This window comes from Manduca sexta, chromosome 28 (assembly GCF_014839805.1).
Source record: "Manduca sexta isolate Smith_Timp_Sample1 chromosome 28, JHU_Msex_v1.0, whole genome shotgun sequence".
NCBI lineage: Eukaryota > Metazoa > Arthropoda > Insecta > Lepidoptera > Sphingidae > Manduca > Manduca sexta.
In genome coordinates, this window is record NC_051142.1 from 3461742 (window position 1) to 3485309 (window position 23568).

Below are 23568 nucleotides of genomic sequence, written 5' to 3' on the forward strand. Positions count from 1 at the left end.
TATATAGGTTTATTTATGAGAAAATTTAAATGCTTAATGATTTCATATAAACGCGAATCTTTTTCATTTTAATAAATCTGCGTAACGGATTGTTACGCGAGTACAATTTAATTCTCGTCGTTTCGAAGGCTTTGCGGCTATCATGGTTAAACCGCGAGGTAATGTAGAGGCAAAATACATCTCCAAAAGCGATACAAAATATTGAATGTCTTAAAGTACTTAATAGGCAAGGTGACGTCATGACTGAAATTATATAATATGAGGTTTATATCCTAAGAGGATTTGTTAATTGAATTAAATAGTCCAATTAGTTTAAAATAAATAATATTTATTTACACATAAGTAAATAACATTTTGTGTACACTTCTTTGGCATGAACACTACACGTTACATTAATTGATCCCGTCTTATAGATTGCACTCTCGAAATACTGTTTGCTAGGATGTCCAACGATTTGATCATATAACATCTAGTTAAATAACAGACAACAATTATTTACATCCTTAAATATAACTGTAATAAACTACATACGATATAACAACCTAAACTAAATTTGTGCAATATATTAATTTTATGGAGTTAATTAACATTCAAATATTCCGTGGAACGGAACGTAAAACTTTTTCATCCTGTAGTGCACTATTTTACATTGATAGGTACTATTTGTAATTGACTGTTTATTTTGTATCTGTGGTTTAGTATCGCAAGATGGCGGCAAGGGCCAAGATGGCGGCCGCGAGGAGTGGCGGGCGGGACAGCGTGCTAGCGCCGCCGAAGTCCTTCGCGTCGGGGGAGCAAGTCTTGCACGTGCAGCGACCCGAGAGGCAGTAGCCGGGCTCGTCCTCTTCAGACACGCATTCCTAAAACAAGATATGACAATTAGGACTTATTGTAATCATGAAAAAAGTATGATAAAAGACTTTGTATGAGCTACTAAATTTCAAAGATATATGAGACGATGACTGAATATTTATTAAATTCAGAAAATTGACTTTGTAAAGCAATACAATCTATAATTTTTGTACAATACTGACATATTTGTGTATTACAATTTCTCCAACAAAAACCACAGCATCCTAATAACCGTTCAGAACTACTATAAATGAAATCTGGCATTGCTGACGTCCATAGGCGAAGGTTACTTACAACCATATGCACCATCACGACTAGCTTCAAGGGTATAAAATATCGAAGACTGTACCTCATCCCTCCTGCACTCCTGGCCGGGCCGGCGTCGATGCCAACACCGCGGCGGGTTGCCGACGGGCCGCGCGTTGTACCCGCAGCTGCACGCGCCGCCGAGGCACAGCGCGGCGCCGGGCTGGCGCACCTCCGGGATACCGGCTAAAGCGTCGCATTGCACGTCGAACTCGCACGGGTCGTTCAAGGCTTTAACAGCTGCACAGAATAATTATTTCTATATTCAAGATATAAACCTACATTTGTTCTTCCCCGGTCTCTATATAGTTGCACAGAATAAATATTTTTTTTATGATTTTTAGTGACGATAAAACCTTTGTCCTTCCCAGGGTCTCAAATTATCTACATTTTATTGAAATCCGTTAGATAGTTTTTGAGTTTATTGCGTTCAAAGACATAAAAAACAGTTTGTTCATTAAATATAGACCAAATGGCGGTCTTATCAATTAATGGGTGAAGGACTTATTTTGTAAAGAGTAACTATCTGAGGCTCATTTACTTCTGAAAAGTTTGTTTGTAGTACCAATTCGAAGAAATAACATACGATACTTATAATAGCATAAGCGTGTAATTTTAGTTTAAACTTAAACTAGACTTCCTGCTGGTCGGACAATCGCTATATGATTTGTGTATTTGGTTTGGTAAGAACGATAAATGGATACAATTGACTACGTTTATAATTATAAATTACTCTATGCATTTTCTGATTTCATTTTGTTCATTCATTCATTCTTATTTTTCTTATAAATCTCCTTGGTATTCTACATTTTTTTTGTCACTGTTTCTAAAATTTCCTTGTCAAACATTGTATCTAGAGTAGCATAAAGAAATATAAACACGTATAGCAATATGATTATTATGTGATTACCCAAGTTACTTAAATATGTTATACCCCGAAAAGGTAAAAACCTCGCCTGAATAGAATATTCTTATTTCTCGTACTGCCAATGTTAACTATAAAAAAAAGTGTCGTATCCAAAGCAAGTTTTTTCCTGGTCAGGTTTTATAAGCAATATATACTGACATTCAACACATGAGTTGGTGAGGTTGTTGGCGACCCAGTTGTCCCTGCAGCGGCAGGTGCCTCTGCACTCGAGCCCGGCGCCTGCGCACTGCAGCTGGTCCTCGCACTGCTCGCCCAGCACCGCGTCACGCACGCATCTGGAAACAATAAACGTCTTGATGAATATGTTGTATCATTAGCCTCCTGGAGAATTGTTAAAAAAATAACATTTGAATTTATTACACGATCTAAAACACGAACAGGGCAGTGTAACGCCGCAGTGTATAAAAAAATAAATTGAACATTAAAATTGTGAATCAATCTAGACGTTTACCTTCTCGAGAATATTTAATAGCTTTATTGATATTACCCAAAATTAGTATTACGCGAGTCATTTTATAGAGATGAGTAACTGATTTATAATACAGTTCGGCTAAGATTCGGCCCGACCATACATAGTACATACATACAAATACTGTAAGTTAATGAAATGTTTGAAAAAGTGTAATGCATGGGCGTAGTCACTTGAGGGTGGGTTGAATACTGACAATCTGTTAATTTTTTCAAATAAATATGAATGTCATTCGATGCATATTTGTTGTTTTATTTTTTTACCCCTACTGCCCTACACTAAAACTTTGCTACGACCGTGGTGTTGATGTACCTGGTGCCGTTGTCTCTAGGGCTGAACTGTAGTTGGCAGGTGCAGTACCCGCGCACGCAGTACGCCTGCCGCTCCGGCCCTCGCTCGCCGATGAAGCAGTTCTGGTCCACCACGCAGCGCTCTCCGATCACTGGAATGATTATTGAATCATTATTTAGTATCCATCAGTCTTACTTATAATTATAAGCTATGCCTAGTTACAACATAAATGACTCGCGTCAGCTGTCAAAACCCGCCATCCGCCATGTAAGGTTTAAACTAGGAACCGGTGATGTTTTTGACAGCTATTTAAGCAATTCTTAACCACCTCTTAACGCTAAAATAAGTTTATAAGAAAGACTGTATAAGCAATGCTGGTACACTAAGGCTGGTAAGTTATTTACATCGTTCTTGGAGACGTCGAAGGAATACGTGTGGGTAGTGCTGAAGAAAGGCTTATAAGTAAAGTTAAAGATACTTCGGTTTATCTATTTGATATTGTTGTAATTCCGACCATGTGTTTCATTCGCAAACAAGCGTAGTTTAATATTAAGCATATCAATATTAGATCGAAAAAATTGGGTCCAAGTCATTCTTAGTATAGATTTTTTTTTAAAATACTATTATTTAATACAGTAACCATAGTAATATATTTAATGGATAGTACCTACAGCGAAATTTCTACAAAATTAACCCTTCAATAAAATATTTATTTTGTTTGAAGCTCTTTAAAAGTCGGTGAGACGGCGTAGGCAATATGTTGTAGCAGTTTATAATAAGGTTTTACTGGCAACCTTCTACGGAACTCTAAAATCCACAAGAATCTATATTGCGTATCGGATGTCTGACTGCTGTTTCCTTAATTTACTATGACTCAGTTGCAGAGTAAAACAAATATGGACACAGCTAGATTAACCGTCGCTTAATACGGATTTGTCGTTCTTATACCCTTATGAAGTAAACGGAAGTCGATTAGTTAATGATTGTATATAAGAACTATTAATCATTCGTTGTAAATATTCTGAAAAGTTACATATGGTCCCACACTAATAGATCTGCGTGTCGTGGATATCAGGGACTACGAAGTTCTTGCAATATTGTACAAAGGGTAATGCACAAACCTAAACAGAAAATATTTGCTGAACCTGGTTTACAGGAGTTGTAGTGGCGGGTGTGAGGGCGAGAAAAGTCTCTAATGAGTATGCTCATGACACGTGACTCGAATAACTTATTTTACCATAATAATACCATATTGCTGGTGGCTCCACTCGCATGTAACTTTTCTCTTGGAATAAAGACGTAACGTCCTCGTTGTCGTCTATTCGGGGATCAAAATTGCCTGTTAATCCGGACAATATTATACTCGATACTCACCAGCGGTTTCATAACATCTGTCGTCTTCTAAATGCGCGGTCGGCGTGCACGCGCACACGTTGTTCGCGCACTCCGAATGCACTCCCATAGTGGAGTGACACTGTATGTGTTGTACGCATTCTTCGCCTATGCGAGCCTCTGGAATCATAAAGCGAGGTTTAGAAAACCAAGGCGATTTCCGCAAGCGATATTAACAATAATGGCAACTTGACTGCTGCAAATTTTGAAGCATGCAGGATTTGTGGCGATTTGCATACATATAAAATTATTGAAATATTGCCGCCACTGTTATCATATCTCGATATTAGTGCGCAATATATTACTGCAAGAATTTGTTAGTCTATACTTAGCCTACAGAAAATACTTAATTGTGGTTCCCACAAGCGTAAAGGCAAAAATAATTCAACAAGTGAAGTATCCTTAAATAAAAAAGATGTGTTTTAACTATAGGCTTAACAGTATTAAAGAGAATAAAAGCTTACCTTTCAAACAGCCCTTATGGGTGCTGTTGACCGCTGCATAGACGAAGCCGTCCTTGCACACGCAGTAGCTGTTCAGTTTGCAGAACGCGTTGTCTGGACAATCCATGTCTACGTTGCAAACATTGCCGGTCCTTCCTGGAAACGCAGATTATACTTTATAAATATTTTTTATAAATTCAAGATGAGATGAAATGGTTGACCATGGTTGAGAGATGAATGATGATTGCCGAAGTACAAAGCAATAGTGACAGATCAGGTGTGTTTGCTGCAAATTCAACAAATTTAAATTAAATCCCTACTCCATTTAAAAACCGGAATAAAGAGATATTTTCGCGGACTTTTGTAATGAAATATATATTTTTGAAACATTTTACTGGCAGACATAACAAACAATGGAGACGACTTCATAGCTACAGTAAACACTGATAAACAACCAGACGTGCTAATCTTTTTGCAAATAATTTTAGAAAATATAAAAACAACGTTTGAAGCTTTTGAAATCTTTACAGATGTTCATTGTTATTGTTATCTAGAAGTAGCTGGCAGTTTATACATACATTGAGCATGTAAGATGTAAAAAAGAAAACAATGATTCCGATTTTAAAATAAAAAGAAAAAGGGTTCTTTCTCTCTCTTTGGCAAGGCAATTGCAGCCATTTAAACATTCAAATTTAAAATTTGCATTTATTCACTATAATTAATTTCATTAAGAACTTTTTCGATATTTATAGCATCCAATATCCATAAACCAAAAAGTTTTTATTTTAAAAATACCGATCTCATAATTTTAAAATGTCGCTGAGCTACATTTTGATATTATATAACCTTAATTTCTATATAGGCATTGTATTCCAGTTCTCTGAAGTAGGTTTAAGGTTTGTAAACAATTTCGCGCCCATCAATAACGTCCTACGTCACTCGTGTATTGTGTTAAACGGCTATATTTATGCCTCGGGGCTATATTTAACCGTGACCCTGAAACAATCCATTACAATATACTTTCATTGGCCTTCGTCCTTGTATTTTAATTTTCTGCTAAATGATTAGTCATGATTTAATTGTAAGAAGGAAGCAATCAATATTTGATATAAATAAATGCACCCAATTATAGTGATACATATTCCAGACTACATTTTTGGTGAAAATTTCTTTGATTTAGGTGAAATATAGGAAAGGACCATTTCTAATTGTGGGATTTTTACATTATTATGTATTCAATTATTGAATCAGATCGCAATAATCGGTCGCATCTCTAATTTAAATCCAAACTATACAGGGTAACCTATATCTCTAACTGTTATAGCTTACTATCTGTGTTGCCAACCTTTTTTTGTCGAAGCAAAGAAATAATCTTTAAACTAATAAACGTAAGGTCATTCAATGTAGCATATTAAAAAAAAACCATCAGCCACTAAAATGAGGTTTAAACCATCAGTTTTAGTGGTAAATTCACTTAGTTGGCAACACTACTAAGTACTACATATGTTCAACAGGTGATTATTTTACTAGAGATAACAATGTTAGCACACAGCTTGAGGCTTGTTTATCTATTTTACAACACGCCCGTGTGATGTGACACTACCCACTGAAGGTTACACCTTTTAGAACTGTTCAAGGTTCGCATTGTTAGAAGTTGAGTGATTTAGGTTCCTCGTCTATTATGTTGGTAGTTATGAAATATTTTATGACTATTATGTTGGTACTATGATATTGCTTATCATGAGTTCGAAAAAGGTTCAATTATAATTTGAAAATGAACGGGTTGTTGGATACTGTTGTGCATCGGACTATGAGTCAATGTGAAAGGCAGGCCATGAGTTCCATTTTTTATCACTTTATTTGTTTTACAGTTTTGTCGATTGGTATATCAGTTGTGAATGTTGGGGATATTTATTAATTAAGTAATTATGAAAACGCCAATAGAAAACTAAATTGCTTAATTCGAATTCAATTAATTCGTTTCAACTGACTAAAATCTTGTTAGACTAAAGTTGGGCCATAGACTTCGGCGCCAAAAAATTTGCCACGGAAAATAAAATTGGTTCCGATCAATGGCGCTGAATAATCATAATAAAATACTGAGCGTATTTTGACTGGCGTATTTTTGACACCAACTAGTTGTTAGGTTAATTTTCTTGCTGGGCAATTAAGTTTATAACAATTATTAACCTGGATAAATATTTATGCTTCCGCACTCTACAAACTTCAGATTGCCTACTTATTACTCTACCTACCTTTCAGAGATAAGCGTGATGTTAGCAATAAGAAACGTAACTCCATCACGATCATATCATTTATTTATACATACATTAGTAACGTTTCATCATTTTACAACATTAAGAGATTTGCAACAACCATTATTAAGAGATCATGACGCTTTCCAAATCGAACGTAATGATTTGCGTTCCCGCGCAACGGAGCTCGCAAAACTGTGCAATATGGCGGCTGGTAAAAAATAAATTAGATCGTTTTATTGATAGTTTGGGTACCGCGGGATTGTCAAAGAAACCGCGATTGGTTGAAAAATTTTGGTACTTAATAACCCCTATTCTAATTATTACTAAGGTATAACCTTGACCTGAAATATTTACCAGTACATATTACAAAACGAGCTATTATGAGAGGAAATACAATATTAGAAATAATACAGCTTAAAAAAGAGGCAATGATTGATTAGTATCGGCTTTGTAGAGCGTCGTCGTATGTGTGTAAGTTTACTTCTGTGGGGCTTTATGTCAAAACTGGGCACCTCATTGGATTATAAACATAAAATTAAGAAAAAAAGATTTTTTATAACTGCCGTATCTTTTAAAATATCATAGACATGTTTTAGATATTATCATAATTGCTATATTACGCCATGAAGATGTAATTTTTGGATTCATCTTATAATACATTTGATTTTACCGTTATCTTATTGAATATCAAACTAATGTTGCTCTATATGTTGCATGTAGTAATAATCAAAACAACATCAAGTTACAAGTCCTTAAATTTAGGCCCATATCTCTAAAAGTATAGCCAGAAAGACTCTTGGAAGCTTCGAGCTGATTACCGACCCAAATTCAAAAACCGAACGTGTCATTTGAATGAGGAATCGTATAGAATTAATTAAACTAATCGAATTCAGGGCATAAAGAATTTCAAAGCAAAAGTAGGCTGGTATACTTCTAGAAACAATAAAGACGATATAAAATAAACCAAGTAACATGGACTTTCGGATAAACCATACCAACCATGTTCTTCAAGCTAGTCTGGTGTCCTAGACACATTAAAGTAAGTAGTAAAGCTAGTAAAATTAGAACTTTAGAATTAACTATACAAAGCACATTCTTAAACCAAACCCAATATATTGTCATATTAATAACATTTATATAAGCCCTGACTCTATCAGAAATTTGACTTGGTTCGCGTAACGGTGTACGGTACCATGGTAACAAGACGTACTATACCGATTTGCCGCGGCCCGCTGTTATCCCAGATCATTCTTGCTCGTATTTGAATGCTGTTGCTATTGTGCTGAATAATGAACTTTGCAAAATAACTAGCTATATCATGTTACTTGTAGTTTTTTTATTGAATTATGCGACGTCGGATGAGCAAAAAAGTTTGTTGGCGAGAAGTACAATTATTTAACAGCTATAGTGATAATGTAACATTAACATTTTATACATATGATACGTCCTGTGGAGGTTGTTTTGTTTATTGCGAGTTTATGAATGAAGTGCTGTAAACATTAATAAAAAAATAACTAATTGATTTTTTCCCTGTATCATGCACTGTTCATACCTCAAATCAAATTGATATTGAAAAAAAGCAATACTAGAGTTTCACGCGATTTCCTTTCTGATGAGAACTGCTATCCGAACTAATTAGTTGTAGAGCTAATAATGGCGGAATCTAAATAATGTATAATATTTTACAGTTTCAACATCAGGCAAGCTTGAAATAAGACAAATTCTTTCTATAACATAATTGCGTGTCGCATGTCTTTAACACTTAATTAGAACAAATAAATGTGAAAGAAGATTGATATCCGTAATTAATCTCAGTGTTGTCGATCAGAAACAATATTATATTACTTAGTAATTTTATATCTTTCCCGTTTCTGTTAGTTATACCGTCACATGGTAAGCGTTGATCCGCGACGATGTCTCGAAGCAGACGCGCCATCACTAGTCAACGGATAAACGGGATTTGGAATTTCGTTTATTAACAAAACTATCCAATCTGTGTCCAAGGGGCAAAGTGACCACGATGCCAGTAAAGTTTCAGATAGTTGAGACGAAGATAATTCTCTCGTGAACAACGATAGATAACGACAATGATTTCTTATGTTTACGCGAATGTTATACATTAAAATAAAACTATTTTTCGGATTTTATAAATTTCCACCAATTTAACCATTAAGGCTGCAAAGTCTTTGAAACGTCAGGAGAAATCATAATAAAAACCGCGACAAAATCTGAAAATTTGTTTTATTTTAATAAGTATGACCTTTCTTTGCACAATCTGCAAATTTTTAATCACTAATTACGTTACTAATGATTCATGCTGCATTCAGACACAACAAAACAATAAGGAACACTCATTCATTTGCAAAACATAAAAGGATTAGCGAAAATCAGCTTTATTGCTGTTGGCGTTACTTATCTCTTAGACAATGTTTGGAAAGATTATGAGGATTATTGGTTAATGAACCGCGACAGTAAATTAATCAAGCCTCTCTTTGTAAATACGTAATAACAGAGAAATAAAGGTGGCATCGAGCTTTGAGAAAAGGATAAGTTATTCTATGGAGCCTCCGTTATTATTGTTTTCAGTGTTATTATTGATCGCAGAACAAAAGATAGTAAGACTTGTTTTTGCCAGGACATGAAACTGGATCCCTCACTAAACAAACTCTAGACAAAACTAGAACGCCGCTCTATCACACTTTTTTATCAATTTACTAAAATAATGAAGAAGATTCTAGTGTAATTCTGGATTTATTTTTCTCTTATAAAATTTTAGAGACATAGTTGATTGGCAGCCCTAAACAACGCGAGGCCCCAGCTGAAAGCAAAAGAAAAACATACGAGGCCCGGGCGTAGAAAGAAAAAGTTCCTCAGTTTTAACAGTTTTGTGGGTAGAATAGTGAAAAAAGATTGTCCAAGGTAACGCGCGAGGCCCTAGTCGGTTTCTCGGTTTGATTACTTAGCCCGATCCGGGGATCTGACCCGAGACCTCAGCATTGCAGTCGCACCTTAATACAACTACGCCACCGAGGCATTCAGTAAATATAAATTATTGATAAATAACTTTTTGCAGTACATACGGAGATAAGACTCTTCAGAAGACACTATCAATGAATGAATGGTACGAAAATAACATCTTTTTACTATAAAAACAAACAACTTTTTTTAAATTTTGGTCCATAGATTAATAATAATTAATCAAAAAATACTTTTTAAACAAATCGATGGTACAAAATAAATGTTCTTTTCGAAACATTTAGATTTCGAACTCAGTTGCATTGTCTTATCATAAAAATACGTCATGTTTTAGTACTGATTTTCAATTATTTTGCAAAACCTCTGAAAACAAGTACCTGCCTACTTATGAATAATTAAAAATTGGTTACACAAAGTTTAAAAAAGATAAGATAAGGACGTAGTTGCTCAATTTAGATTGAGACCATGTAATTATGACACAGATTTTGATTTATATAACCCTTTTTGTGTCTTTAGGTATCAAATAAAAAATAAAATCATTTCATTTTTGAGGTTTATTTAATATGGCGTTGTAATTGGACCGATAAAAGTATGAAGTTTTCTGTTTTCAATGTACATATTTGAAACAATTTTATCTCAACAAGTGATAGTAAATAAAGAAATAAGGAACTAAACAATGCCTTTGTGCAGATCCGTGAGAAGTTTACATTATGTAACACTTTCATGTTTCTCGTTAAAATGTTAATAGATAATGTCATTGTATTGTATGCATTAAGGAAGAATAAATAGAATTCATGGCCTTTAAAAAATTAAAAACCGTTCGTAACGTTTTATTAGGTACTGCAATAAGCAAGAACGTTTCGTAACCACTAACTAATAATGCTTACCATGTTCAATAAAAATTCAAATTAAAACTGAAATCAATGTTTTAGTATTGACTTAAGTTCTAAATTTAAAATTGATTTGTTTTTTATTAATTAAATCAGCATTGGCATTATGTTTTTTTTAAAAATACTTACGTTTCTCCGGGCCCTGTGCCACTGCCAGTCCGACGAAGGCCAAGAAAAATAACTGCCACGCGTCCATGGTGTCGACGGGGACGGCTGGGCAGGGCTGGGCTGGGGACTACGCCCTTCTGAGACTACGCCAAAGAGGTCTGGCACTACGCCGCGTACGGCTGGGATCTGCTACCGTCCGGAGCCCGGGAGCTAGCGTGCGTACCGACGTCTACGACAAAAAAGATTAAATATAATTATAAGGCAGTGTGAAGATAAGATAATTTTATCTCAAATGATTAATTGTGTTAGGAAAATCACAGTCACGAGGTGGTAGTGGTGGGGATACCTAAAAATGTACCTAGTTTATTATTTGTCTATGCTAATGTTTTATTTTTTTGGTTTTCAGACCAGGTTGTTTCTTGACATCTTTCTATTCTGAGTAATAATGCTAATTAATACGATGAAGATTTATTTAACTTCCTTATTCAAATGTCAATAAAGAGTTACATAAAATAGCGGAACCAAGAAACATCGACACTGTACTTAATATTATATGGCAATATTGTTATATAAAAAAATCGATTATTGAAAATATTTTGATATTAATTTTTGTAAGTAATCTCGATTTAAACTTTTTAGTAGGTCACAAAGAATAGGCTTACTAACTCATTGAATTAACCTAAAGCGTAAGAATTTAAAGAGTGCTTACATCATAAAATAACTCAAAAATAAATATGTAGACACCTCGTTGTCGGCGAAAGCCTTATTTCCTTCAGAACGTAGGCTCAGCAGTCAATATAGAATTTATACAGGGTAATTTTGACATTGCGTTACTAAATGATACCACGTAATTATACACTTGGAAATAACGCTTTACAATACTTGAGCCGTAGATATAAATAAATAGTGTAAGTTTCGAAATCAATATTAATAAAAAGTAATTTTAATTTTACGCGCTCTAATGCCACTACTACTACTCTAAGATAATTTGTCGCAGCGGCAACATCACACTTTCAGTGAGAAATACAGTCAAGCATACACCATATTTGCATTCAACTACAAAATGATCAATAAATCAGAAAATTAAAACCAGCATTTTAGGTGAAAATTCATTACTAATGGATGATTTTGGCACAATATCAGCAAAGGTGGAGACGAATATGTTTCATTTAATAAAGCAATGTCAAAGTCATTCTGTATACATTTCAAAATTGTATATGAGCCAGATATCTAAATTATGCAAAGAACATTGCCCTTTATTTTCCCATCAATAGGTACTCATTACATTGTAGTTTACATTAGAGATTCCACTTAACTGATAAATATCTTGTAATAACCCATAGATTTAGAAAAACTCTCCCGTGGGACCGAGATTACTTTAAAAGCTAGGTCAATTGGAATCACGCAAGCTTGACCTCTGTGCGTGGTTTTTTAACCGACTTCAAAAAAGGTGGAGGTTATCTCCACGTGTAATTTTGGTCTCATAAAATTTCATTCAAAATCGGTTTAAATCAGTAATTTGGTTTATGAGTTAAAATAACACAAATGATTATGTCTTCCAAGTAAACGAAATTGCGACTTTTGTTTTCCTGTTACTTTTTCAGTTGTCTTGTTGTGTTGGGTTTGGTTGAGTCTTTTTCTTATATGTAAGAAGTAGACATCTCCTCCATAATTAGTAACTAGTTAATGTATTTTTTTTTGTTTTCAATGGTTTATAAATGCGGTTTAATTTTTGGTTAAAATGTTTTTTTACTCTTGACCAACTTCTGCCCGCGGCTCCGCCTGTAAAGTTTTTCCGTGTCAAATATTTTCCCAGGATATGAAGTAGCCTATAGCACTTAGGAGAAGGTAACGTAGCTTCCTATTAGTGAAAGAATTTTCGAAATCAGTTCAATAGTTCCAGAGATAAACCCCATAACAAACAAAGTTAGAAAGTTTACCTCTTAAAATTATTATTAATTAAGTAAAAGTTTTTCTGCGCAGTGTTAGTTAGAATTTTTGCATTTGCGATACGCCGTTAAGATCATATCTTATCACATCATTAACATGGTAAAATGTAGGTGAATTGGTTGCACCTCTTCGGGGATAAAAAGCGTCGAAATGTGTGAAATATTTAGTATAGTAACAGGCGATTACGAACAACTTAGATGTATTTTTACATATACTTTGATTTCCTGAGCTGGAATTCGAACCTATAACTACGATTCTCAGCCCTGTGTTGCCGCTAGACCTTCGAGATGATTATTATGTGTAGATTGTAGATTTAGATTTATTTCCGTAATAACGTTCCGCTCTGTTGACCGAAATCAATTTCTCACAAGGGTCAGTGTAGCGTTGCGCTCACCTGTTATTTTAGGCTTTGATGTATAATGTTTCCTTTGTTAATAACAAAGGAAATTTCTTTTGGGGCCGATATTCAGTAGTATTTTTTCCCAATACAAATATATTTTTCCTATTATCCTTACAAACGTCGTTCCGAAAACAATTCAAGGTATTTTTCAAACCCAAATTGCTTGTTTTGATCGTCTTCAAAAAGGATTTTGAAATTCATTGCGCTTTTTTATATATCCACAGATTATATCGAGGTTTCCGTACCATTTTGCGTAAATCTTCTTTTTTCAGTAGAAGCACTACTCAAGCATATATTAGATTTTAATTCGAATTGTAAGTATTGCATGTATTTAAGTATACCTTATTTATCGGGATTTAATTTTTGCTCTCTGTTAATAAGAAATTAAATTACTAAAAGTAAAATAAATTGGATCAATGATACCAGATCTTCAAAAACCCAGTCAGGTATTACGATACAATGGATTGCGCAAGCGCAAACGAGCAACTGCATTCGGTGCATATTGTGATATCGCGAATATCAAGAGGGAAAGTGGTCTCGTTTGCACTTTTAAAAGTAGTTCAAACATTGGCCACACATGTTTTGAAGTGTTTTGTTCCACATTTTGCGTCGTACACTAGCTCTGGGTGATATGGAGACTCAGTATCTCATTGCTAATTCGAAATGTTTTCACTTTTCTATTTTAACGTCGTATTTAAGAATTTGATGGATTAATAAATTCTGTTTTTAAGGTTTCCATGAGTGAATAATGGGTACATTTGTTTATTTCTCAAGAAAGGGCCGGTGAAGCCCGTTGGAATCCTTATCTCTGGTAATATCCGACTTGCGGATGATGTCCATGGTAATTTGATGTTCTGTGTAACATACTTACTCATTATTTATTGGCCTTTTTTAAAAAACACTCACGCCTTTTATCCTCGGAGGGGTAGGCAGAGGCACAATCGGAGCACCCATTTTCCGCCTTGTATATCCGTCCCATCATGTGATGTCCTATCGCCATATCGGGCACAAATTCCAGACTCTGGGTTGATACTGAGTAAAAAAACCCAATATCACTTTTCCCGGCCCGGGAATCGCAACCGAGACCTCGGCACTGCAGTCGTACTGTATTACAACTACGCCACCGCGTCATAAAAATTCAAAATCCCTATATTAATTCAGTTATAATAAATAGATAAATTACTAAAGACAGGCAATCCGCTTCGCGTCTTGTATCAATGTATTTAATTTTAGCGGTATGTACTCGATAAAAAATTCTACATTCGCCGAGATGAAAACAATTTCGCTGCACTCTAAAAATTCAAACTATTTAACGTGACTCTTTAGTTACCGTGTCTGTCTAAAAGAAAGAAAGAAAAACGATTTATTAATCACATACATACATAACATCACGCATTTTATCCCCGAAGGGGTATGCAGAGGCGCAACTAGGGCACCTACTTTTCGCCAAGTATGTTCCGTCCCATGATGTGATAGGGGGCGAGCCTATCGCCATATCGGGCACAAATTCCAGACTTCGGGCTGCTACTGAGCAGAAAAACCCAAATATCACTTTACCCGACCCGGGATTCGAACCCAGGACCTAAGAGCGCTATTGTACCGGACATGCAATACAACAACGCCACCGAGGCAGAGAGTATTAATCACAGTCGCAACATAAACAAACACAATGTACCTTAATCTATATGTATAAAAATGAATCCCTATTCCCCTTGGTCACGCCATCACGCGTGAACGGCTGGACCGATTTCACCAATTTTTTTTGTTGTGTTTGTTATTGCCGAGAGAAGGTTCTTATGAAAGAAAACATTCAAAAATTGCGCAGAAAATTAGAAAATTTAAAAAAACTTACGGAAGATATTAATTTTATATAACTGTCAATTGTTTGAAATAACTGTCAGCGTTTGACAGAATGCCTGTTTTTAAATAGTATTCGAAAATTAGGTAGTTTATAGGGCAATTTAGTTTCCATACAATTTTTGTTTATATAACTCAATTAAGGCGATACCTCAAGGTCCATTTTCATACATTTTGTTTCACCTTTAATCTGGGTAACTAAACAAGTATTGGCAAGTAAAGAATTTAAATTCACGTCTAGTTATCTAAAATTTAATATGACGAAATTTTAAAGGCCGAAATATCCATGATTATTAATTATTTTTACGTTTTTCTTTCAACTGCGAGAACTAATCACTAACTAGACGTGAATTTAAATTCTTTACTTGCCAATACTTGTTTAGTTACCCAGATTAAAGGTGAAACAAAATGTATGAAAATGGACCTTGAGGTATCGCCTTAACTATTAGCAGATGTTTATATTGTTAATTGTTTTTTGTAGAGTCGTTTCCGTAGTATAATTTCAGTTAGGGCATAGGTTTGAGGAATACAATCTAGTCTTAATGTAATTTAGTGCTTAAATATTCTTTATAATGATTGTGTTCTGTGTTATGCCTTTTGTTAAATAAGTAAAAAAAAATGCGCGCTGAAAATTCATAGTTAAGACAGGACAACGTTGTAGGGTCAGCTAGTTACAAATAATAATTAAACTTAAAAATGGCTGGTTGTGACTGTGACCGATAGGTGGCCACTCGGCATAAAGTGATGTGGTGCGAACCACAACACAACGCTGTTTTCCAGTAGTCACCTTAAAACGCAAAGAGCGTTACAATACTACGGAAAGTAGAAAGGTTTTGTCTAGTTTTAAGAACATTACATTTTAATTTTATAATTGTATTGGTTGTCTATGTTTTTTGCCATTCGGTACCTATCGAAGCGTGAATGTCGCTTTTTCTTACAGCCTTAACAATACTGACATACAAATTTTATTATATCTGAATCATAATTTCGACTTGTTTAATTATCATGATCAGCTTGTGTATCTTCTAGGTTCTAAGAGGCCGGCATAATTGTGTCGACTGTCGAGGGGTAATCATCTCTCGGCAGTCGATGTTCTATTTGACCCCATTTCACTTACCACCAGGTGCATTGGGGTCACTTTACGCGTATACAAAATATCCAATTTTATTTACAACAATGTCCGTAATACACATATATAACGCGTTTTCCCTGTTGCTTAGTGACAGAAACCGACAATGCGTACCTACCAAAAGGGTCTCTCGCATGGTAGACCAACTACCCACCTATGTAGCATCTCTTACATAGTCTGACGCTTAAATATGCAGCGCATCGGAATTTGAACCGTCATGCACTATGAACGGTATAATATGTCGACAATTATGCCTTAAAACATAATAACCTGTACGAATTTCATTTGTTACGCATTTTTGGCTACTCATCGTCATGACATTTTGTGAAGAAAAATGGTTTCTATGTTCTAGTAGCGTGTAATAAAACTTAGGATTTTTTTAACCGTTTTGATACTTTCAAAAAAGATAAATTTAATGGAAATATACACCAAAAATGTTTCTCTGTCTAACTAAAAAAAACTGAATCCTTAACGGTGACAAAAAAAAATAACAATTTAACTTATCATTTCAATAAAACAACTTGATTTTTGTCCTCTCCTAAAAAACTTTGACGTTCGAAATTCGAACATCAAACCTAGAAATAGCTAGTATCAAACGGCACAGGATAGAGAATTCAACGTGTAAGTTTAAAAGAAATTCTCTAACAAAACTTACGCAATACGATTTATCTAAGATCAGTGGAAAAGTATTCGTAACGATAGATCGTGACCGGAGATACGCTGCGCGTGCGCATCTTGACGCGGTGCCGACACAAAAAATTTTTGTTGGATACGAGAGTTCAATGGAATTCACTTCTAGTACATTTGACAGTAATTTTGCTTTATGTAATAAAAATACGAGGATAAGCCTTAAGTCATAGGTGACTTTTAAAATTATTTCCTAAACAATTTCTATGAAGCCGTTTAGATATAGTAACTTTACAATAATTTATTGTGTAACTTTATAGACGTCAATTATACGCTATATATTCGTGCTTGAAATGATGAGAAGTTTGTTTTCTGTCACCTGATATGAAAAAACAAGTTAATGAAGCATAGGTCCAAAGTTGCATATCGCTAAGGCAATATATGTAGAGCACATTGCTAATAAATAAATAAATTATCACTTTTTTACTAGCTATTACCATTCCAAAAAAAGATTAGGTAGGTATATTTTTGGTAATTTTAAATTTTCTGAGATAAAGTTCTAATAAAATTTTCAAGTGCCAATAGATGGCGTTGTTATTCAATAGTTAAAAACCATCACAGTTACAAAATAAGGCAACAGTTTAATAGTTCCTATCTCCAAAATATCACACATACAGAAAATAAATATTATATTTCACATTATTTGAGGCGGTCTAAGTTACGGACAAGGGAGATTGTATCTACGCAGTAATGATTGATATGAAGACGGGAAGAAACAAAAGACTCAGGCCTTGATTCGTGAACAAAAAGACGGAAGTTAAATGTAGCGTCTTGTGGCGCTGTGATGGTAAAGCGGGCGGCCACAGGTTCAAATCTTGTGTGCCAATTATTTAACAATGTTATTATCGTTTTTTAAACATGTTAACTGCTACTCAAAAAATTGCGCGCTTTTTGGCGTGCAACGTGTGGCTAGCAGACGACAAAAATTTATAAAGTGCGGGACAACACACCACGTGTGTTTATGGAGGCGCTACGCCAGTGCAGGAAAATACACATGGGGTGATTTTTCTGTTGTTTGACAACAGTTTGCTGTTTTACTCGGTGTGTTTGAGCTTCCAATGGTTTTTTTTCAATGTTATTACAGTTATTAGGTACTTATTCCGCTAAGTTATAAAGCCACCATTTCATTTACTGCTCACTCACTTGTATATTATGAAGAACCTAATTGTTACATGTTTTATATGGTTAATCGTCTATTCAGTATCAGCCCGGCATTTGGAAATTGTGCCAGAAATGGCGGTAGGATGGCCCCCTATTATATCATGGGAAAGAATATACATGGCGGAAAGTGGGTTTACCAGTTGCGCCTCTTATGAAATAGAGTGTTTTCATTCTACATACCTTTATTTTATTACTTTTGCGATGGGTAACATAAATATTAACTAATTTATATAGTATTCATTATTTCCGTATAACAGTTATTATTTTTAAAGATTTAAGTTTGAGGATCATATGTTTTACTATTAGTTAAACGTATTTGGAAACTTTGAAGATCTCGGACATTTCCGGGAAGATTTTCTTTGAAATCCCAGGTTGGGTAATATTTTGTGCCACTTTTAAAAGGATTTGCACGAGATTCTATCCTTGGGGTTAACCTTGGGCAAGGTTCTGTAATATACTTAAAAAAAATGCTGCGCTAACGTCACATTTAATTAAGGTATGTACAATCTTTGTACAAAAGATCTAGATCTTTCAAAATCACTCACCTGATCGCCATTGCAGATTTCTTTACGCTGTGGTTTGTAACATTATGACCATAGAGTAGAACATTGGGAGGTACGGTTGCACTCATTGTGCGCACGCGCAACCGTGACGTGCCCTATGGGACCCGGTTTTAATGGACAGTGGTCAGTCGCAATTAATTATTGCGAGTTCGTTGACTTGCAGGAATTAGATCGTATGGTGATTGTAACATAGTTTTGTATCTAATCTCTGTTGATTAGTGTTCTCTATTGTTGATCTGTTGTCAATTGTGGTTTAAATTTGCTGAAATTATTTTGCCTATATTAGTTTAGAATAGCTGTAGTTTTTGTATAGAAGTTCTGAGCCCGATTGCGTATGTTTCTATGTTTGTTAGAAGTAAACTCCAGAACCGCTGAACGTATTTGGGTGTAATTTTATACACGGATAGACCATGTCCCGGATTAACACATAGCCTATTTTTGACGTAGAAAAAGGATATTCTTCAGTCGTTTCATGAGTCCTAGGGACAGTGCAGCGATCAAAATTTTCGCGTCTATGTAATAAAATTTTAATAAATTGTCGCCTCTCACAAGTAACATATAGATATTAATATATCTTACGTATATACAAAGTGTAATGAATCTTTCACGCAAGTGTTACATTACGCTCACTATTACTCGATGTAGACAGCAAGAACAATTTTTAGAAAGTCCTAATTCGGCCGAACATTTCACAGCCAAATCGGTTGTTTTGCAACGCAATTTTTATCGCCAATTAATTGTTATGGTTTGAACCAACTTTTACTGTTATACCGTGGCGTAAGTAATATCAGAATGGAGTGTTATGTATTGTATTTACTAAAGGTTTTGTTACTTATTTTTAGGTATTTTTTGATTGACTAAAGGGGTAATAAAGGCCCCATTGTGTACTTCAATGTACTGTACCCAAAAAGAACCCTTATAGAATCCTTTTGTTGTCCGTCTGACTGTTGGCCAAGACCCTTTTTCACAGGAAAGCGTATAGGGTCAAGCTGAAATTTAAATCAAAGACCCCTTTTTCACAGGAACGTGTAGAGGTATCGAGTTGCAATTTACATTAAATACTTAGGTCTATGGTCTCTTTAAGTTGTGAAAAAATTAAACTTATAAGTCGTGATTAAAAATATGACAATTTTAGTCGCATATTTAACAATTATACAAAGGAATCAAAACCTATAAGGTACTTCCCGTTGAACTTGAATCATGCAATTTGGCAAGAAGCAATGACTTAAAGCAGCATGCTTTTACAGGAAAAATCAGAAAAACGTAAATTGTATTTTAATAACAACAAAAAAGCGATTAGATCGATGGTCAAAGTTGTCCAGTTACTTTTTAGAGCAGTAAGTAACCAAAGAATTTTGTACGGAATCCTCGGTGCGCGTTTTGGAGTTAAAAAAAAAATTTAGGCAAGAGACTATCCGTGTGCGAAATTTTACCCAAATCCATTACTCTACGACTATGTTTACTATTTACAAATATTCAAATATTATCACAAACTTTTTTTTTATTTTATTGCGGGCATTGTAAAATCGTCGCACTGAACCTGATGGTAAATGAAGAGATGCCCAAAAATGTTGACCGCCAAGAGATAAATGTCCCCAGATGTCCGGCACGGTTATGCCGGCCTGCCTAATTGCTCCTTCACGCTCCGCTTGAAGGACCCCAAGTTGTAGGAAGGATTATGATATATTCATAATAGCAAAATATTTATTTAGTACAAAAAGTTTTAAGATTATATAGAGTGGACATTTGAAAATTTTTTTGAAACAGCAAAACAATGTAGAATACTTCATTTTCCATATCACGATTTGCACGTTTTTAATGCGAATATTAGCATATTTTCTGTAAATATATTATTATTGTATTAATATATAAGGACGCTGTGACATCTTGTCACACGGACATTTCAAATAGGACGGCGACTTATTACCAATTGGTAATAACTTTTGGAGCAAAAATGTTACCCTGATATCCGGTCTATAACTAACTAGCTTTTACTCGCGGTTTCGCCCGCGTGAAGGAGTTTTCCATGATAAAAGTCCCACTATATATTTTCCCGGGATAGTAGCCTATAACCTTCCCAGGGTTTTATACTGTCTCCATACCAAATTTTGCTTTCTTATACCACGTCTTATGTCACTTATCCCGTTCCCACGGGAACGGTATGAAAAGTATCCTATGTCAGTCTCCTGGTTCTAAGCTACCTCTCCACCAATTTTCAACCAAATCGGTTCATTCGTTCTTGAGTTATAAATAGTGTAACTAACACCACTTTCTTTTATATATATAGATTATATAGTTTAATGTTGTTGATTTAGAACAGATTTTTTATAGTGGATTATATATTACTTACCCTTTGACGCTGACAGTTATATAGATTGTGCTGATAAAATCAATTTCATTGCAGTATATTTTAGCATTTCTTTGTAATATTTGCTGTTGCATATAAAATGAAATTAAACAAGCCCTTGTTATGCAGTTTTGATTAACTTCGTGCCTTAGTGTACGCCAAAATAGCATCAGCAGTTTACAGTGTAAGCTAAATTTGGAGTGGTGTTAATTACTTATGCGCATTTTGTGCGCAGGTCAGCGGTATAGGGCTAAGAACCACTCAATGGTAAGATTTAGTGCTTCTGAATATGAAGACATAATAATATGACAAGATTTTGATCATATGGTCTATATTAATCATGATTATTGTTAAGATCACTTTTGTTGACGAAATTTTAATGTTATCTATGAAGTTGAGTGCAAAGGGTTTTTTATCGAAAAACTCACAAAAAATATTTTTTAGTTAATTTCACTTAACTTAATCATTACTAAGAAAGTCATCACGTATTATTTAAGTGTGTTAATAGGTGTTACTGACAGTTTGTTCTCATGAATTATTAATAACCTTTGAATAGTGAAAATGAAGTTTAAAGGTCAATATGAATTTGCGACTCAGCAAATTGCTTATCGTGGTAACATTAAGCACACATAAAATACCTTCGCAGTAGCATGCTATGTCTTAAAAAACAAACATTATTTACTCTAACAACTACTGTATACTTATTGTTCGATATTCAATGACAATGACTCATCATCACAGTGAATCATTGCTATACATATAATTGATGACAAATTTACTCTATAAGGAATGCTGTAGGGACTATGGGAATAGATATGCAGCCAGTGAATTTTTATTTAAAGAAGAACCAGATAGTGGGAAACGCATTTACTTTTATTAACTTTAAAAAAAAAACTCAATAGATTATGCAAACTTATGCGGATACTTTTAATTTACTGGATATTTAGAATTCCTAAGGGAATATAGGTATTTAAAATTATGCATTCGGGCCCAGAAATGTAAGATCAAAAAAATTGTGATTCACATATACTTCTGGAATGGAGAACGAACCTACGGCGTTTGGTTTCTTGGCCGGATCACAACACGTGATACCAAACAAGACTACATACATACTTTTTTATTATTTTGCTTAAATGTTATAATGACTGGCTTTTGTAGTTTTATTTCAATCCATATTGGCAAAGGCAATTAATAGAAACTGCCAACTGGTAGAGATTAGGTATTTGAATATTACTTACAATATTATGTAAATATCTACCTCATTTTCGTGCACGCAAATTCATGACTGCATTAAGATAACAATAGTTTATAATTCTTAAAATATTTTAGACGGAAAATAAATGGAAATAATAAAGTATTTATATTTCGTGTTTCCATAAAAATAACAATGCAGAAACTAGTGTTTGCATAGACGCTACCAACTTGTCGAAAAACACTAGATTCTAAACTTAGTTTTTAGGAAATTACACTTTTATAGTAGTGTTCTATTTTTAGTATTAAATTGACAACGTCTATTGGGCGTTTTAGTTGCAATATTTATAGTGGCTTCAAAAGTTATAAAATAATTCGGAATAAGTATCAGTTTTTCGACAAGCATTTTTTAGGTATGGTTAAGTTATCTATAATATTATATGTATATAAATATCGTAAACCGCATCAAAAAACAATCAAATTATTATCTATACTTACTTAGTTAATCGTTTACAATTCCTTATATTCCACTGACGAATCTAAACAAATTATAACAATATGTCCAAAATATTAAATGTGTTTAAAACAACTTCGCACACAATCACAATAAAAAGTAATTACACAATCTTCAATCCACAATCACTTATTATTAAATCCGGTAATCACAATCACGTATCATCACGGCACGCATCGTGAGGCGGACAGACGCGAGCGACCGTCGCCGCGGCTTACCGTGTACTGATTCGTCCGTGAAATATGTGTAGATAGTACGATTATTGGAAATTTATAAGTAATTATCGTGAATTTATCATATCATTGGAAGATAGAAAATACTTGTAAGGTGATATTTTAGCGCCATTATTGCTAGAAAAGACATAATATAGATTATATTAAAAAGTGTATATCCCGGCTTCAATATTTATACCGACTTCTAAAATGATAGATTAAAAATAATTAATGTTATCATTTTTTTTTTCTTCATAACTACAGTTTATAGTAGTAAAGAACAACTAGTAATTTAACAATAATTTTAACCTATCACTGAAATAATGTATGATAACGGATGCAGGAAGCGGAAATGACACATTGGATTTAAAATAATAGCAAAATGCGGTAAGTATATATAGAGCGTGGAATGTTGATAAGCTGATTAGAGTTATCACAGTTGACCTGCACGTATTGTGGCGATTGTTAACGTTAGGTTTCTTAGATTAGGAAATAAATAGATTATAAATAAATTCCCTCTTACGCTCATAATCGGTTTGTAGATTTAACTCGTCATAGTAAGATTTGTATTCTTTATAACTGGGTACTCTAAATAGTTTTTTATGACAGTTATTTCGACTACATGTAGTGCTGAGGTCTTGGGT

General features: G+C 34.4%; 1 protein-coding gene across 1 annotated transcript; it reads right to left on the minus strand.

Annotated features, from left to right (window-relative positions):
- Positions 1–307: 307 nt before the first annotated feature.
- Positions 308–22943, minus strand: LOC115455213 (prion-like-(Q/N-rich) domain-bearing protein 25). Its single transcript, XM_037444603.1, has 8 exons — positions 22697–22943; positions 10935–11142; positions 4703–4837; positions 4221–4358; positions 2868–2997; positions 2225–2361; positions 1202–1398; positions 308–860 (listed from the first exon to the last, which is right to left on the minus strand). The coding sequence occupies exons 2-8, from the start codon at positions 10999–11001 to the stop codon at positions 696–698; spliced, it is 969 nt and encodes a 322-aa protein (XP_037300500.1). The 5' UTR covers positions 11002–11142; positions 22697–22943; the 3' UTR covers positions 308–695.
- Between the last annotated feature and the right edge of the window lie 625 nt (positions 22944–23568).